Source organism: Alexandromys fortis, unplaced genomic scaffold, assembly GCF_014885135.2.
Source record: "Alexandromys fortis isolate MF-2015 unplaced genomic scaffold, M_Fortis_MF-2015_v1.1 scaffold_92, whole genome shotgun sequence".
Taxonomy (NCBI): Eukaryota; Metazoa; Chordata; class Mammalia; order Rodentia; family Cricetidae; genus Alexandromys; species Alexandromys fortis.
The window spans coordinates 5,154,941-5,174,097 of record NW_026067972.1 but is presented as its reverse complement, the minus strand read 5'-3'; the positions used below and the strand labels follow the sequence as shown (position 1 = coordinate 5,174,097).

Below are 19,157 nucleotides of genomic sequence, written 5' to 3'. Positions count from 1 at the left end.
GACGAAATCTGGCTAGTGAGCATACTGTTAACTCAAACCATTTGTTCCCATGGAGACAGTGAAATGGGGATCTGGCCACATGTATTTGGACCTGTTTCTGTACTGTCCATCCCAGCCCATGTGTTTGAAACCTCAGCTTCTACAATAGGTTTAGTTATTATAGTATTATCACACGTTTTTGTTCTTATTTAAAATTTTATTACATTTGTTATTTTTGTTTGTTTGGTTGTGTGTGTGTGTGTGTGTGTGTGTGTGTGTGTGTGTGTTGGGCAGCAAGCACTTTACCCACTGACTGATCTTGCTGGCCCCTTGTCACCTTGTCATACGTTCTGGAATGTTCTAGAACATATACTTATTTCTTTATTTCAGAACATTTCTAGCTATCCTGCAGTGTTTTTTTTAGCCAGTATTTAGCACCATTTTGACAATTTTTCCTAAAGTCTATTGTGCTTTCCTTGGGGTTGCTTTACTGTAAGAGGTGCCTTTCTGACAGTCAGTCTAGGAAGAAGCATCTCTCCACTGTTCTATTCTGTCACTGTGGCTCTAAAGCTAAATTTATTCTCTGGGATCATATATATCATTGTTGAAGGGTTTGTTCTTCTATTATGCTAAATATTACTTCTTTATAAGGAAGCTAATGATTATGCTGATAATCGGAATATGCCTTCCATTTTGTATGTCTGCTTTTGTGTTTTGAAATTAGGTCTTACTATGCAGCCCAGGCTGGCCTCCAATTCCTGATCCTCCAGCTCAGCCTCCTGAGTGCTGGGTACCATAGGTGTACCCTCCCATGCCCTGCTCTAGAAGGTCCCTGACATTTCAAAACTAAGCATAGCCCTAATTTTGGTCAGGGATGTTTATACTCCTTTTCTGTGCTATAATGTGACTTTAAAAATGAAGAAATTCAAATAAACACAAACTAATGTCTGGTCCAGGGTTCTGAAAACCAATCCATGTATTTTTACTCCTGACCCTCCTGCAGCCTTCTGCAGGTCTGGGAGCCCCTGTAGCACGCTGCAGGTCTGGGAGCCCCTGTAGCACGCTGCAGGTCTGGGAGCCCCTGTAGCACGCTGCANTTTTCTCTGTCTTTCTTTCTCCCCCTTCCTTAATAAATACTTATGGCTATTTCCTGTGTTTACGTGTCTGTTACCTGCCGCCACCGTGGGCCAAGGAAGCGTGCCCTCCTGTAGCCGCCCTCATGGCGGGCTCCCTCCGCCAGCCCGCCTGGGGACAGTTTGTAGCAGCTCTCTCATCGTTTTTTAAGAATAACAAAGATTTTCCCACATAATCCATCTTAAAATGCCCCAAAAAATATCACTAACTATAAGTATAATCTTGTATAACAGAACTCTAGAACTTCCTGTTAGGAAGTTTCCTAAAACAAGCTCTCTGCCAACGCAAAAATCCCAATCAAGCCAAATCACAACAAGCCAAATCCAGGTTTTGATGGGATTCCTGCCCTCTTGGGTAGCCCGGAGGGGAACACGGAAACCAAGGATGCCGCCATGGGGGGTGGGGACCACACAAGGACTTTCCAGGAAGCAATTTAAATAGACTGGGGGAAAAGTGGTCAAGGTTTTGGCGGGCTACCTTGCCCCTCCTTGAGGGAGGGGCCAAGGTTTGGCGGGCTGCCTTGCCCCTCCTCAGGGGCGGGATCAAGGTTTGGCGGGCTCAGGGAACTTCCTCTAAACAAGTTGGAAAATAGGTTTTGCATTTACTTTGCCTGTACAATTTTCCAATCAGAAAATGGAGAGTAAGATATGTTAAAAGAATTTCCCCACACTCCAGTGCAATCTTGTCCAGTCACAATGGAAATCAGCGGGACAATTCCTCAGAAAGATGGGAATCAATCTACCTCAAGATACAGTTATAGCGCTTGTGGGTACACACCCAAAGACTGCTTCATCTTACTAAAGAGACTCTTGCTCTTTGCTGCTCTATTCACAATAGCCAGAAATTGGGAACAACCCAGATGTCCCACAACTGAAGAATGGATAAAGAAAATGTGGTACATCTACACAATGGAGTATGACTCATCTGTTAAAATACTGACATCATGAGATTTACAGGCAAATGAATGGAACTGGGAAAAAAATCATCCTGAGTGAGGTAACCCAGACCCAGAAATATAAATATGGTATGTATTCACTTCTATGTGGATATTAGCTGTTAAGTAAATGTAAGCAAGCTACAATCTGTAGCCCCAGAAAGGTTAGGTATGGAGGAAGGGACTGGAGGGGTAGACGCATAGATTCCCTGAGAGGAGGAAATACAATAGATGTTCCAGGTGAACTGGGGGCAGGCAGCACTGGAACTGGGGCATCAGGAAGTGAGGGATGCAGGGAGAGAGAACTGAGGGCAATTTGAGGTGTATGGAAATAGTGCAGTAGAAACTTCTTAAAATATATAAAGCCAGTCCTAATGAGTCTCCAAAGGGTGGGGGAGACAGAGTTACAACTGGCCATCTCTTGTTGCCATATGAAACTCCAGAACTGGGATTAGGTTACATTCAGTTGAGTTGTTGGCCGAAAGGGGTCCCATGAAAATCCCCAAACAACTCGGGCTGTTGTCAAGACTATAGGTTGCTCTCCACAACATGACAGCAAAGGCCCCAGTTTTGAAGACAATACCAGCATAACTCATTGAACACGGAGTAGCTGATCTGGTTGAGCTGAACATAGAATCTTCATGCCTGTGTTCTAGTGTCTTTGGTATGGGAAGGAACTCTGCAGGCTACCACAGGAGAAATACATACACCAACCTGGCCACAAAACTTTTGATTTACAGTGCTGTCCTGAATGCAAAATATGCCAGGGCAATGGTGGCACAAAGCTTGTGGGAATAACCAACCAATGTCTAATTTGATTCAAGGCCTGCTCTTCAAGATGGACCTCATACATGACACTGCCTGGGTGACTAAGAACCGTAGACTTAGATAGCCCAGAGACCTAGGGTAAAACAAATACTACTCATCTTAAAAAAAAAAAAAAAAAAAAAAAGTAGTGAGCTGGGCAGTGGTTGTGCACGCCTTTAATCCCAGCACTTGGGAGGCCGAGGCAGGCAGATCTCTGTGACTTCCAGGCCAGCTTGGTCTACGAGAGCTAGTTCCAGGACAGGCTCCAAAGCTACAGCAAAACTTTGTCTTGAAAAATCAAAAAAAAAAAAAAGTAGTGATATAATGATATTCTGCTATACTCATTGATCGGTGCCTTATTCAGCTGTCATCAGAGCAGCTTCCTCCTGAAGCAGATGGAAACAAATGCAGAAACTCATGGCCACACGTGCATGCGTGCACACACGGACACACACATACGGGGTAGGGGGAGAGCACGCGTGGAACACACAGCTCTAAATGGACTGTCTCCTTCAAATCCCTCCCCTCAAGGCTCAGGGAACCCCGAGGAAGAGGCTTTGAAGAGTATAAGAGTCAGAGGGGCTGGGGGACGTCAAGAAAACAAGGTCCTCCAAACCAACTGAACAAGGCTGGTATGAACTCACTGAAGCAACAAACTCAGACCTGAACAGGTCTGCCCCGGGTCCTCTGCATATACACTCTGGCTTTCAGGTTAGTGGTTTTTAGTGTTAGTTCAGGGACTCCTGAGTGTGTGAACGAGTGTGTCTCTGATTCTTGTTGGGCTCTTTTCCTTCTGTTGGTTTGCCTTGTGTAATTTCGATATGATGGGTTTTGCTTTATCTTATATTTTATTTTGTTATGTTTCATTGTTATCTCTTAGAAGCCTGTTCTTTTCTGATGAGAGACAGACAGGGAGTGGATCGGAGGGGAGGAGAGATGGGGGAGGACCTGGGAGGATTAAAGAGAGGGGAAACTGTATGAGAAAAGAATCTGTTTCAGTAAAAAGGGAATAAAGTTTGATTTGAAAGCTGAAATAAATTAGCCACACTCACTCATGAGTGTGAATCAGGGTTCAAAACCATGCCCGTGTATTCCTAAAGCCTTCCTGTCTTCTGTCTGCCCAGTCTTTGCTAGTTCCCCTAGGAAACGTTTCTTTCAATGTTATTAAGCAGAACTCTTCTAATAAGAGTTTTACATTCTATTCTATTTGTAATTATTGTATCATAATAACATATTACATTAATACAATATGTAATGCAGTGAATAAATTATATCTATATAATGATTACTTTGGTAATTGAATTACATGTAATTATGATGTTACTCTATCATGATTATACATTACCACAGTCCCTTTTTTCTTCAAAGTACTTCTGCTTTTTTTTTTGTTTCATTTCTATGGCTTCTTTTTTATATAGCTCACGTAGTCATTAACATTTCTCATAATAGGTGATAACTGAAACTGAGGGAATTGCATCCCTTACCTAAGATAAAAATAGGTTCGTTGTCATTGGCGAAACCAGAGACATTTTGATCCTGATCGCAGGGCCACATTCTATCCGTGGCTGTTTCATCATCCTTATGTTGTTTTATTTGCTTGTTTGTTTGAAACAGGCTCTCTCTATACTGCCCTGGCTATCCTGGAACTATGTGCACCAAGCTGGCCTTGACTCACAGAACTCGGCCTTTGCCTCCCAAATGCTGGGATTAAAGGTTTCTCAATGTACCAGCTGTCATACTTTTTAGTGATCATACAAGATAATAGTTTTCTTTATAATATTTTCATACATTTATATCATTCTGCTTTGCTCCTGTTTTCCCCCATCATCTTCCCTTATTCCCCTTACCGATTTCTGATGGCTCCTACATAATCCACTTTCTGCTTTCACATAGTATATAAAGCACATATATGCAATATTCATATATATTTAAAATACAAGTTCTACATATGAGACAGAACATGATATATTTGCTGGTTTCCCCCCTTCTTGTTATCATTTTTGTTCTTGCTTACCCCTTCCTTTAGGCCCCTTCACCCCCCGCCCCCCCATGTAGCTCCCTTTCTACTTTTTTTTTAATTTTTTTTTTTTTTTTTTTTGGTTCTTTGAGACAGGGTTTCTCTGTGGCTTTGGAGTCTATCCTGGAACTAGCTCTTGTAGACCAGGCTGGCCTTGAACTCATGGAGATCCGCCTGCCTCGGCCTCCTGAGTGCTGGGATTAAAGACGTATGCCACTACCATCCGGCAATCCCTTTCTACTTTCAAATCATATCTCTCTCTCTCTCTCTCTCTCTCTCTCTCTCTCTCTCTCTCTCTCTCTCTCTCTCTCTCTCCTTCCCTTTCCCTCCCAAATTCCCATCCAGGTATGCTCACCTGTAACAATGGGGTAGGACTGCGGGCCTGGCACGCTGCTTCCGATGTCAGCAGGGGTGGGGCTTGTCAAGTTAGCTTTCATGTCGTCCAGGCCTCCAGCCAGCGAGGCCATGGCTGAATACTCTGTGGTCTGAAAGAGGAAGCAGACATCTCAGCATGTAGCCTAGAGGCACCCTGATCAGATGCAAGGCCATGATCTGTCCACAGAGGTCCGGGAAACCCGGGCGGAAAGGGCAGACGCAGCTCAACGGAGCAGCACATGTCTCAGAACCGACCACTGCTCCCAGGTGAAAAGATGGGCAAGAGTTCACACAGCATCGCAAGAAGTCAGATCTAACCGACAGATTCCCCGGCTCAGCCCCAGAGGCCAGGGAGGGCGTCAGAGCAAGCATGGCAGGAATAAGAGTGTACTTGCCAAGGGCAGGGGCAGCCTGGTTTCTGGTTTAGGGGCTCTCAGACCATAGGGTGGGACCCCAGAAACAAGCGTTAAGAAGGAGTTTGAGGAATCACCCAATCCAGACCCATTTCATAGATGGACAAACTGGAGTCCAAGAGAAAGAGGGCTGGGTCCTCAGAAGATCAGAGAGACTCCCGATCCAGGGGCTAGCTGATGAGAAGTTCCAGCCCTAATTCAGCCCATAGAGCCACAGTTTGACGAGTGACTTTTGGATCCTGGAAGTCTGTGAACACTTGTGTGCTAAACGTTCCAGGCACAGATGTCAGATTTATCAAACCCACGACAACCAGATGTGCTGGGCAGAGTCGTGTCCATTTCTTTAAGTCACTCATGAAATCTAAGCCTGTGATGAGCCATCTCCTTGACATTGAAGCCATTGCAGAATGGCTTTCAGGGAAGGCAGAAAAAAAAAATACCAGCCTGGACCTTCTCACTCAAGGAAGGGCGGCACTATAATCATAAACGACATGTCTCCGCGCCCCTTCCAAATCCCACTACAAACATTGAAGGACAAAGATTTCGGTTGTGTGTCCCAAGTTTTGGCCGGGGGCTTCTCTGGAGCCTGGGCTTGCTAACGGCGGTCACATCCTGTCTGTTCAAGATGACCTACTTGGCAGGCGGGGACAGTAGCAGGTGGGTGAGGAGGCTGAGAGCCTGCGACTTGGGATAATGATGGTTGCTATTCCTGTGGCACCACTTGGCAGGGCCAGCGGGTGGAGCGGGACACACGTGCCCTGAGGAATGGTCCCCAGAAGAAGACCTTCCAGAGGAGGAGGAGGCACTGAGGTGGGACGGGAAGATAGCTAAGACCCGCTCCTGTCTTCACTGTGACTGGTCAATCTGTATGAGCATCCCCGTGCCCCTTCCCAAGGCCTCATTCTCCATCCCATGAGGCCATGTTTGTGCCTGGGGAGTTTGGGCAGGACCTGAAGCTGGCCCGATCAGGTGCCTTTGCCTTTTGCATTTAGGTCTCTAATCCACCTGGGATTGATTTTTTGTGCCTGGTATAAAGATCTAATCTCTCCCTTCTCCCCATTTCTGAATGGATAACCCGTTGCCCATTGCTGGTTATTAAAGAGTCCATCTCTTCCTGCTGATTTGTACATCTCCTTACCTATATATCAAGGTTCCGTATATGCACAGACGGCTTCCAGCCTGGATCCTGTTTCATTGGTCTATTTATCTCTCCTGGTGCCAATAATACACCATGTTAATTACTGCAGATTTCTAGTGGTCCCTGGTGCACATAGACCCGGGCCCCAGCCTGGCTTCTCCATGGAGTAGCCGGGCCTGCTATGGGCCTAGGGATTCTTTGCTACATGTTTTGGAATCAGCCTCTTCTGGAAGATGATTGACCAGCCCCGGGGGCTCTCTGAGCTGTCCTCAATGGCCACACCTCGGGACCCCAGCGCCTGCGGTCCCTCCCAGCTCCACTGCAGCCCGCAGCCCTCAGCCTCAGCCGGCAGTAATGCTGCTCAGGGAGCCCTTCCCAGCTTCCGGAGAATGCCATGTCAGGGACTTCACCTGTGCCTTCCATCTCAAGCCAAGTTCTGCCCATGAAGGAGGCTGTGTTATTCCACTTCTCAGTGCAAAAGCTTGAGACGTCGATTCCAGAAGAAACATGATGAACTTAGAGCCAAACAGCACCTCGGCCCCAGGATTCAAACATGGGTCCCTCTCACCCCAGCATCTTGACAGCTACCCTAATGGTTCTCTAACTGTGAGATCCAACCTGTAACAGTGATGCAATCAAACAGTTGGTTCCAACTACTTAAAGTGGAGTTTCTTTTTTGTTTTGTTTTCTTTTAGCTGGTTCTTGTTGCTATTTTGGGGGTTGTTTTGAGACAGGGTTTCATGTAGCCTAGGCTAGCCTAAACTTACTAAGTAGCTGAGAATGACCTCCTACATTCAGCTCCCCAGGGCCAGGATAGCGAGCATGGATCATAACACTCAATTTCCTGCTGTGCTGGGGATTGAACTTAGAGCTTCATGCATGCCAGGCAGGTGCTCTACCGGCTGAGCTATATCCCCAGCTCACTGGTAGCGGAATTAGAAGGCATAGAACAGAGACCAAGGCTTTCACACCTAGAAAAGTTAACCCCTATTTTGTAAATCATGGTTCACTTATGAGTGGGTAGAGGGGAAAATCCGTTTCCTGCTGCGAGTTAGAAACAGCAGCATTTGAAGAGCATTTCTGCATTCCATGCAGCAGGGAGCTGTTGGGGAAAGGTCGCAGTCCAGATTCCCTTCCTGTAAGGTGGAACTGTGGCTCACGCCCTAGAATGCTTCTGAGATAAAAGCTCCCCAGAGGCAGCTACCTCCTGCAGTGCACGGCCATGCCTCTAGGGGGCGTCTCTTTTGAGGTGGTACCTTTTAGAGCTCCTGGATGCCTGGACATGGGTCCTAGTTCCTCCTTCTGTGTTTCCCTGGATGCCGGAGCACAGTGAGTGTATGTTTGCTTCACCCGTGCTGGGCCCTGTTGCGTGCATGCGGGTGCGCGAGGCAGAAGAGACCCTCCACAAGCTCCCGGAGAAAGATGCAGAGCCTCAGAAAGTCCATCCAAGAGGGAGGAAAGCACCCGGCTGTTCATTCTCGTGGGGTGGGGTGAGGTCAGGAAAGGTTTCTGGGGGTGGGCTGAGCGAGCTCCATCCCTTGAAATGGAACAACTGAGCAGAGCTGAGAGGCAAGGGAAGGAGGGAGCCAGACAGGAATGGGGCACTGGCTGAGGGAGCGGACATGAAGGTAGGCCGGCTGGAAATGGACTACCATGGATCTCTTCCGTGGAAAGAAAGCTAAATAAGGAGCAGCTCCTCCAGGCCCTCAGCATCCAGTCAATTGTCAGCACAGCCCCCACACCTTCCCTGGCCACAGTCTCCAGGACTCTATCTGCAGACATGGATGGCAGCTGAGGCTATGCGGGAGAGCATAGGTTTCCCCCAAGGAGACAGAGCCATTTGCAAAAGTGTGGCTGATGGGGATTTCCTGTCTCTTCATGTATTTAAGTTTCCAGGTGGAAACCAATAATTGATTTTGTTCCGTGTCAGACAGCGTGAGTGCACAGAATCGCTCCTAACTGTTGGGTTCGCGAGACTAGGTAACTTTCGGCATGTGGCGAAGGCTCCCTATGCCGGTCACTAAAGCATTTCAGGAGGCAAAGAGAAAGAACCTCACTGAAGAGTTCAGGCTTGTGGGCGGTGGTTCTCACAAAGGAGGCTTTAGCAGCTCTGTCTCCACCCAGCAGGGGCCCAGTGCTGTTGCTGGGATTTGACAATTCTTCCTCTGCTCCTCTGGGAGCAGGCTACTATCTTTTATGGGGGCGCTCAGTTGTTCCTCCAGTCTATCCTCGGAACTGCCTGTGGTGTTCTCTCTCATCTCCAGGGCTTTCACAGGTTGGGCTTCCAACATTCCAGGCTCCTATCTGTCTCTGTCTGGAGGGGCCATCTCCGTATGAAAAGAGCTCCTACGCTGTCCATAGACCCAGCTCAAATCTGACCTCCTTGGTGAAGCCATCCCTGGTTCTATACCCGCCCACGAAATCATCACTCCTCTGCTTCCTCGCTCTGCTGTGGCTTCTTGCATGACTCTGTCATAACGCCTCCATAGATAACAGCTATTTGTCTCTCTCCTTTCAGAACACAGGGCCTCCCTACAGCCTCCCCGCAAGTGTGCACTGAATGAATGAATAAATTAATGAATGAATAAATTGTTCATCCACATGACATAAACTACAGATCTCAAGAATTTACTGTTGGCCAGGAATGGCAGTCCATGCTAATAACCTTAGCACCCATGAGGCAGGGAGATCCAGAGTTCCAGGCTAGCTGGGGCTACACAGTGAGATCCTGTCTCAACAAGCAGAAAAAAAAAAAAAAAAAAAAAAANAAAAGGTGAAGAGAGCAAACGCGACATACATAAATAACGTATAAACAAAAAAAAAAAAAAAAAAAAAAAAAAAAAAAAAAAAAAAAAGAATTAACTAGAAAGTTTTCAAACAGGAGCTCCAAGTGACACGGTAGCCCTGCCTCCTCCCGCTCGTACGCCTCATCAGGCCAGGTGATGGGAAAGCTGGGTCCCTGTCCAGTGTTGGTCAAAGTCATTGGAGAAGCACACTTATTAAAGACAATAAAAGAAAAGGGTCATGCAAAGGTATTTTTTTAACCTCTGGAGACACTGCCCATTAGAATATTCAAATTCCTTGTCCTTCCCTCCCTTAACTCCCTGGGGAAAAGGTTATTTCCCATGCTGAGTTGTTCATTTGCCTCTGACCAAACAACTAGCACATTAGAAACCCACTGTGTGTCCCCTTTAGCTTGGGCCAGCTGGAAGCTCAGTCAAACTCGGGGTTCAGCCAGCAGACCCACACCACTGCTGGGCCCTGGAACAACAGCCTCCCCTTTTCACTACAGTCCATTTGGACTCCCTCAGACGGACTTCAGATCACCTCAGACAAGTCCTCTGTGAAAAATGGGGCCTAGGAGAGATAGACTCTTGTAAAAAAAAGAAGACGAGAGAGGTGTAAAGATGAGCCAGAGACGAGAGAGGGCTCCTGGTGCCCCGTTCCTGGTAGAAATGTCTGTCTTCTTCCATTTCTCTGTTACTCGGGAAGCCGAGGGCAAGCCAATGGGATGTGAATGTGGAGGGTGCAAACAGACACACACTGTGTGTTGATACACCCACACTCCTGGGCTCCTCAGCCCATCCCAGTCACCCCCAGTCACAGAACCCAGCTGTGTTTCCCACTCTCCCCTTCTCTGAGCCCTGCAAAGTCTGTCTGAAGCTGTCACGTCAGGTTCCCGCTCCCTCTCCTGGGAGCCCCTGCTGCCGTCCTCCTCCATGACCCAGAAACAAACAGTAACGGAGGCCAGCAGCTCCCAGACTGCCCAGTCCCGCACAAATAACAGAACTAAACCCCTCTGCCTGCAGCCACAGACACCCCCAAGGCCCCAGAGGCCGTGCCCACCAGTTCAGACTGTGTACCCTCCTTGACAGAGAGTAGACTTCAGTTCGTGGTGGGCCGCACCCTCTCTTAAACACCAGAGTTACAAAGACACTCAGAGCTGCCTTCTCTGATGTCTGAAGTCCGAGAATCAGAGGAGTGGGCGCGCTTCATGTTTCTCTGTCATTCGAAATCTTGGCCCAGTGGGAGACAGAAATGGAGCTTGAAGTTATCACAAGGAACTCTTGTCCCGGCTTAGTCTCTCCTGGACCCATTCTAGGGGGAAAGGCTATGCAAGTGAGACAGGGTGAAACGCTATTTTCGTTTTAAATCCTGGCTGCCTGCCTTCAGGAAGCTCATGAAAATCTGACGGATGGGAGAGGGAAAGCAACCTGGAGACAGGTACTGAGCGGTTGAGGAGTCCTAGCCACAGACTCTGAGGCACGTGTCCCAAGAGAGTGTGCACGGATGTCATTTGGGTCCCTAGGAAATTACCTGGAAAAGCACTGCCTGGGGCTGCACCAAGTATTGTCTCATCAGCACCGGGCACCACTGCCATAGCATGGAGGAGAGAAGAAACAGACACGTGAGAAAGAAGGAAGTGAGAAGAGGGCCACAGCACGGGCATGAGCGTTCAGGGTGCCACTCAGCCAGCCCTGGACGGGGGACTTCCGTGATGGGGTGCCACGGCCTCGGACAGCCCTTGGGAGCCCAGTCAGAACCAGGACACCCACCCCTTCCTTCCTTTCCTTTTTTTCCCCCACTCCCCATGGTAGTGTTTAGGTGTCTGTCTGAAGGACCAGACACTTCCTCACCTCCGCCCCTACCCAGAGGAGGCTCGAGGCTAGTGAAGAGGGGGAGAGTCCTCAGGGCCTGGCCTGAGGACAGAGACTGGGGAAGTAAGGGTTCTTCCCCTAAGAACACCTCTTGGGGCTTCTAGAGACTTCCATCTGGGGCTGTTCACTCTATGACCTCGAATCCCTTTCTAATGCTGATAACTCTCTGCCCGTTATCACTGGCCCACAAGACAAAGTACCACTTCCATCTTCATGAAGTGAATTCCAAGGTGAGAAAAGAGAGGCAAGGAGGCCACCAAGCTAACAGGGACTTGGAAATATGTCAATCCATTCAGTGGGTACCCTGATTCAGGCAAACTGTAAAACATGTACTAAAAAAATCATGCCATAAAATGGGAAACTCGTGCTTGAAAACATCAAGGAATTGCTAACTTTTCAGGTATGATAAATGAGATGGTTGCACTCTGCTCAACATCTTTAGAAGAATCTTTGAAAGATTTGTTTCAAGTCTTAATGGTGAAGTGGGGCACTGTCAAGCAGGGACTGCGCACCGCATTCATGCCTCTGCATCCCGACAAGAGATGCTGTGCAGTCAGTCTCCTCATCCTTCTGCCACCACTCTCTAGTTTCCAGGACAGACTGCATCCCTCAGAACCCAAGCAAAATAAGCCCACCCCCCTTAACGGGCTGTTTCCAGGTATCTGGTCTCAGCAAGGAAGAAGTAATCTCACCAACAGCCCTCGAGTACTGTGCCATAATGAGAGCATCCAAGAGGCCAAGAAGAGCCAGGAGTTTGTTCTCTGCCCCCTCTCCCCGTGCCTGCTCTGCTTCTCCAGCCTACTGCATCCCTACTCCAGCCTCTGCCTTCAGGGACTGTGCATTCCAAACCATTCTGGAGAAAGGAGACCTCACACCTTCCTCCTGCCTGGTACCTTCTCTGCCACATCCTGCAGGTCCACTATCTCGCTGGGACCCTGGGGTGTGGGCAGATGAGGAAGAGCAGCTCAGGAGGGAGCCCGGGTGTCCTCATGCCTGCTCACGCCAGCAGTCCTTCAGCCCAGAGGCAGAGACGGAGCAGAAAAAGACTTCACTCATACGTAGCCATTGCCCTAGACACAGGCCAGCGCTAGGTCTCACCCAAGTTCATGAAGTGAAACGTGAAAATGGTCACACGCTTCCTGTTCTCAGCTCCTTTTCTTATCTGGAATTTGGAGATTTGTCAACAATTTTGGAAGGCCACGAAAACACAGAAGAGGGAATGCTAAGAGCGCAAGAACTGGAGGGCAAATCTTTTTCTATTCTCTTTTTTCTTTCTCCTTTCCTTTCCTTTCCTTTCCTTTCCTTTCCTTTCCTTTCCTTTCCTTTCCTTTCCTTTCCTTTCCTTTCCTTTCCTTTCCTTCCACTACCCATGGCCAGGCATGTTTAAAAACAAACAGACAAGAACAACAACGAACTTGAAAAACACCAAAATGTTAGGGTGGAAAATACTTCAATGAAACTGCTAAGAAGTGGAGGCGCAGAGGGGATGGGGGACTCCATAAGTGTTGGGGGTACGGCTGCCAGTCACCATGCCTAGCTCTGAGGTCACTGTGGGAAACTGGGTGAAAGAGGCATGTGATTCCTCTGCATTACTCTACATTCATCTACAGTGATCTCAAAACAAAAGGTTACATTTGTTTTCAAAATAACAACTGCAAACCAACAGGCTTTAGCATTCTGTCTCCACTAACCAAATTAAATGAAGCAAAATTTGAAAATAAACTTTTTGTTTATTGTAGACTGTTTATTGTATGAATGACACTAGTAATAGTATCTGTCGTCTACAAAGTACAGCTACTACTATCTGCTTGAGGCAGGAATTGTCAAGGATCCTGGAAAGCCTCCTGATTTCCCTCCTCTATGCCCCCAAAACACGCCAGTGTGCAGATCTCTACCAAGCCATGTTACCACTGCAGTCTTAACTACTCAAGGTCCCCATCCTGCAGCGAGAGTGTCAGCTTCTAAAGGAGTGACCGAGTCTCCCTTATCTTTGTAGCAGCAGCTCCCGACCCAGCTCAAAACAGCGGTGACACAAAGGCCTGGAACCAAGAGGACAGGGACAGGTAGGTGCCTGGCTGAGCTCTGCCAGTGGTGTCTGAGGGGCTTCACAGTGTAAGGAGGGGACAAGCGATGACGAAGGTCTTTCAGCTCTAGCAGAATAAGGGACAGGACTGGCAGAGACTGTATCTGCTGTCTCTCTAGGACGGTGGCCGTGTCTGGGTCAAAACGATTCTCAGCGTAACAAAGGGCTTCCAAGGAGGCACATGCAAAGTTGGATGGCGTATCTTCTTTCTGTCTGCAGCCCCAGAGCAGAGCACCCCAAAAAGCTTCCGGGTGGGATGGGCAAAGCAGAGACATTCCAGAAAGGACAGAGGGGCATGTCTTCTGTCCCAGGGAAACTTTCAGCAAAGAGAAATGAAGAAACCTTTCTCTAGTCTCTGGTAGGCCTTAGGTGAGCCTCAAGGCTCAGGGCCCAAACAAGACGCCAGCCTCTATCTGGTGTTCAGAGCTGACCAAATATGTGTCTCAGTGACAAGGAATTCAGCACTTCCTGAAGGTCAACTCTACTGCCTGCCACAGAATCAGCCTTGGGAGCAGTGCTCAGACTTCCCTGGAGGCCTCTGGTGAGCTTTCTCTACTCCACCGCCATCAAATGTCCCCTGAGTTTTCCAAGCTGGCATTTTCCTATCTGATTCCATACAGGGCTCCAGGGGCTCTGCCACCCCTTCTGCACCCTTTCTGTGGCTGGGGCACTTGCTTTGGATTCTGGGGTCCTCATTTCCTGGCTCCTCATGTTGCTCTCAGAGGCCATGAACCGGAAGTGATTGTGTATGTGCCATAAAACAAATAAGCATCCCCTCCCCACCCCCTACCCCCGACCCCTGCCAACCAGTGTGGTATCAGCAAGCTCGCATGTGTCCCCAGACACAAACTGGAAGGCCCCTCCCCACAAGGACACCCTCATTGTCCTGACAAAGATCTGAACCTTGGGGCCTTTTGAGAACTGGTGCCCATGTCTGGGGCCACCGGAAGGGTGAGTGCATGCAGGGCTGAGGCCTGAGGGTAGGGGAGGAAGACTCCTGTGAGGCTTGGGCCTGCTCCAGATGATCAATCAGTTCAGGTCCTGATGTGTAGAAGGAAGGAAAGTTCCAGAAACAAAGCTCCGTCTTATGCAGCCAAATTCCACAGCTTTTCCCCATGGCTGTCCCATCCTGCTTTAAAGCTAGCAATAAGCTGGGAGGGTCACTCTTCTCAAGGAAATGTGGGATTCTTATCTACCAAGATGCCTGAGTATGGGGTGAAAAAAGGGGGACCCTTTTCATCACGGGAGGAGAGGAGCCACCCCAAGATGCCCACAGTTCGCCTTCTTTCATACTGTCCAGCTGTGAGGAGGAGAGGGAGGTTTTCCTGGGAACCCAAGAAGATAACGGACCACTGCCCTTCGAAGAGAGAATTATCAGATAGAGCAGGGACAGGGTACAGGTGGGGCCCCTGGATGCGGTAGGGGTGGGGTGGAGAGGGAAGGGTTGGGCGGGGCGGGGCAGACCCCTTCTTCTGACCCCCTCCACTAGCAGAGCAGAGTAGAACCACGCCTATTCTTCCCACCCTTCCCTTAAGCCAAAAGGCCACTTCCCTGCCCCTTCTGTCCCTGTCAGAAAGGACTCGCTAACAGGCAATTCTCTGCAAAGGCAAACACAGGGCTCCTGAAGAGAATGGCCTCTTTGTCACTAAAGATTCCCTAGGCCAAACAGAAACTGCAATGGAACTTCCAGAAAAAGAAGACTAAGAAATCCATGAACACAGATCCACGTTCTATGGTTTAGAGGATTCTGCTAGAACTCAAAGAAATCCTAACGCACCTTAAAAACTGGAAATCGCGTGCATGTTCCGCGTGCTTCCTACACACAGGGGACTGCTGCAGGTTAAAAGGTATTGATTCGGTTAATCCTCCGAACAATCCCGCAGGGGATCGCAAAGCCCCTTACATATGGTGAGCACGAGGTACAGGTGCCAAGCACCATGAATGTGTGAAAACCAGCCCCCATCAGCAAATAAAAAAGAAAAAAAAAGTGCAAGAGAATGAACGCCGCCATGACCAACCCCCGGTCACTGTCCTTAGCCCTGTCACGTCACAGATGAGAACACTGAGGCTGAGGAACATGCAGAGCAGGGGCAAATGCATGTGCTGATTCCCGAGTCTATGTTCATTTCTCTGTTTCTCGATTGCCTTGCGGTGAAGCGCTCCTGCCCTGGGCAAGGGGTGGGGGGCAGCTGCAAGGCCAGGTGTAGCTTCTCACAGTCTTCAGCATCTTTAACCTATTGCTAACTAAACCTCCCGCCTCGGTGCCCACTCCCTCTGCCCCTCAGATCCTCGCTCAATAATGACATCTTCTGGAAAATACTACCAGACTGGGGTGGAGGGGCTGCTTTGTGCTTCAGAGTACAGACTGCTCTTGCAGAGGACCAGAGTTCTGTTCTCAGGACCCAATTCCAGCCCCTGTGGTGAGATACTCACTAAGAAATATAACCCAAGCTCCAGGGAATCCAGTGCCCTCTTGTGGCCTCCATGGGCAATGCACTCAGGGAAACACATCCCCCCTCACACACAAGCATAACAAATACTACAATTTTAAATGTTTTTAAAAAATAAAATGCCCTCAGATTGGCCCAGTCACAGACTTCATTAACTTCACCATTTCTCCTTTTCTTCTTAGTTTCTGTGTATGTGCAAATTTCTGTGCACCGGGTACATGCAGTGCCTTCAGAGGGCAGAAGAGGGCATTAGAAGCCCTGGAACTGAAGTTACAGAAGGCTATGAGCTACCATGTGGGTGCTGGAAACAAACTCAGGTCCTCTGCAAGAGCAGCAAGCCCTCTTAACCACTGAGGTATCTCTTTAGCATCCGCCCTCCCCCATATTCTCCCTTTGACTATTGAAGCTTGTGTATGATTTGTTTGTGATGCTTAGTGTTGAAGCAAGCCTTCTGCCACAGAAAGCTCCTACGTGATAAATTCAAAGGATGGACATGCTCAGATCGCATGTCAACATTAACAATTAATCTTCACACCCATGGGAAACAATAGAGAAAGGAAGGGCGTGGTATCCTTAGCATCGTTAAGGCCAAGCTGGGCACCTACCCGTCAGCTTGTGGGCTCTGTTCTGTGTTCTTTACCGAAGGTGACACCCTGACTTTACTAGAAGCTGATGGAAGGAGATGCTGGCTGGCCTTAGGTTTCAGCCATTCTGGAGAAGCCCAAATTTCATCTGAGTTGACAGTAAAGAAAAGGTGGGCTCGACGGCAGCGCCGCTCTCTGCTTATGTGCCTTTCTGTCAAGGTTAAGTTCGCGCCAGAGCCTCTGACTCCATTACACACTGTCTGCACTTTGCAGTAATGTGTTAATTTCATGAAGCCTGCACCTCGGAACAGGAAACAAAGCATAATAATTATTTTCAGGGCTAATGCCTATAATTTATTTAAACAAGCAAGCCGTCTGCCTTGAGACTGTACATGTAAACAAGCCCACTTCTCCTAAAGGCTCAGTTTGGGTTGGTTTAAAGCGTGCCTTGTCCCCCTTCCAGTGATGCTCACATTCATTTAGCTCCTTTCCTGCAAACCAAGGCTCAGAGAACACAAATATGCTGGCTAGAAACAAGCTCTGCACAAGCAAACAAAAGCTATCAAGCCAAAGGCAACTGAGACCCATCTCCAATCCCTGCATTCATCCAACGAAACCATCTCTGAGCCCAACTGCCCGGCAAAAGCCCCCAAATATCTCGTTTTCATTTCCAGAAGAGGAGGAGATTTGATCCTTAAGTGGAAGACAAGTTTGGTGTAACAGGAGGCTGAGAAATCCAGGCAGGCTTCTCCTTGCCACCCCGTGTCAAGCTCACAAAGAGAAAAATCGCACCATCCGACATGGTTGGGAGAGTTTAATCCAAAGCGGTGCTAATTAATACCCCGGCTTTTCCAGAAGCCGGTGCCACGTACAGCTGCGAGGGCAGCAAGGCTGTTCTCCCTTCAATTTTATGGGAAGAACATTTTCATCACTAAGCCGCCTCCCATGCCCTCCTCTCTTCGCCAGATTAGCCCCGAGAAGGAAGCAGGCATGATCCATCTTTCGGTACCCCTTCATTTCCCATTAATTTTATTATTTATATCCCGTTTGAAAAGTTATTGGCAACTCATTGTGCACCTGACCAGAGCCCTTCTCCAACAGGCGGTGGCACCTTCCTGAGTCCCCTTGTCAAGGGAAGTCTGGGCATTTGTCATCAGAACTGATCAACTTTTTTGATATCGATCTTGGAGAAAAAGTCAACCCAGTGGCAGACACCCCTCCCCATAAGCGTGGATGGTTCTAAGTGTGCCCTTCTGTGAAATCTGTGTCACAGCCCTGGGAAAGACTCTATTGTACCCTTTACTCCCAGACAAATGTCCTCAGTTTCTACCCCATTTTTAACCCAAACTGCCAGAACCCAGGCAGACCGCGCTTCTTACCATTTTGTTCTCAAACCCCACGTGCTTCAGGCTGTCTCTTTCCAGCCTCCTAGAGGGACCCCCAAATCCAATCTAAATGTTTCGAATTTACCTGTTTGTCTTTTATACATATAAATAGCTGCATTTCCATTCTCTCTTTGTTTCTCATTTTCATTTGGTTCTAATATCTGCATGTAAATGTCGGAAAATAGCATCTGTAATTGGAGATTATGAAGTATGGCCAGCTCCTGACAGGCTGCTAAGGAAGATGGATTATCCTCATTTTTCTGTAAATTTTGTCAATTTTGGAATTCATAAGCTATCAACACTGATCAAAATGGGACTTCACAGCTGTGTCAAAAAAATGGGGGGGTAGGAGTGGGAGTGAGAGCGCACACGCACAGGAGAGCGCAGAAGCAGCATGGGCAAAGCAGATTGGATGCCAGCATCATAGGTGCCACCCTTGGTCCCCTCCCCTCCGCCCTAGCATCTCCCTCAGCCCCAGCTCTGGTCCCCTGGCTAAATCAAATAGCTAAATCACAAGACTGAGGGGGCCGCAAATCCTCTAAGGCGCCCACTCCAACCCGGACTTAATTTATTGCCTGCGCTGCCTGCCTTATTTATCCCGAGGAGGAGTCCGCGGCGCTCTCTGCTCAGGCCTCGGAGGTGTTAGCTCCTTCCAGACCATCACAGCCCACTTGGGGCAATTGTGTTGGTCTCTCTCTCTCAATTTTCCCATTACTGGGAGTAAGTACTGTTGGGACTCTGTAATAGCCCGACTGCAGCCCATATCAATAACAGATGAGGTTTAATCGTCCAACACAAAAATTATTTAGGCGCAGTAAGGACATTCAATGTCATTTGCATAATGGCATTTCTATCGTGCGCACCTAACCCGTCTTGCATAAACAAGGCCTTGGGACCATAAATAATAATAAATCATGACGTCTGCACGCCTCTTGTGGTAATAGGAGCCACTCTTTGTGAAAATTATTTCGGCAGGAAATGGGCACTGTAATTTTAAAGACATGTGGCGCGGTGAGACATGGTAAATCACGTGCATTCGCACATGAGCCCCAAGAACAGCTTGGGGACCTGCCCTCAGCCCGTGGTGACATCCTGGAGCACTGCAGAATGCCAGGCCTCCAGGGAGAAAACATCCTGAGCCTCTAGAACAGCCACTAGAATGTGCCACTGTCCCAGGAGACACCAGGATGCTCAGAGACC

The 19,157-nt window shown here is 48.4% G+C and overlaps 1 protein-coding gene across 1 annotated transcript in view; it reads right to left on the bottom strand.

Annotated features, from left to right (window-relative positions):
* Nucleotides 1-19,157, bottom strand: part of Pax5 (paired box 5) — a 165,591-nt gene that overhangs the window by 68,460 nt on the left and 77,974 nt on the right. Inside the window, exon 7 of the mRNA XM_050155905.1 lies at nt 5,227-5,356. Within this exon, the coding sequence (XP_050011862.1) occupies nt 5,227-5,356 (130 nt within the window). The remainder of the gene's footprint in view (nt 1-5,226; nt 5,357-19,157) is intronic.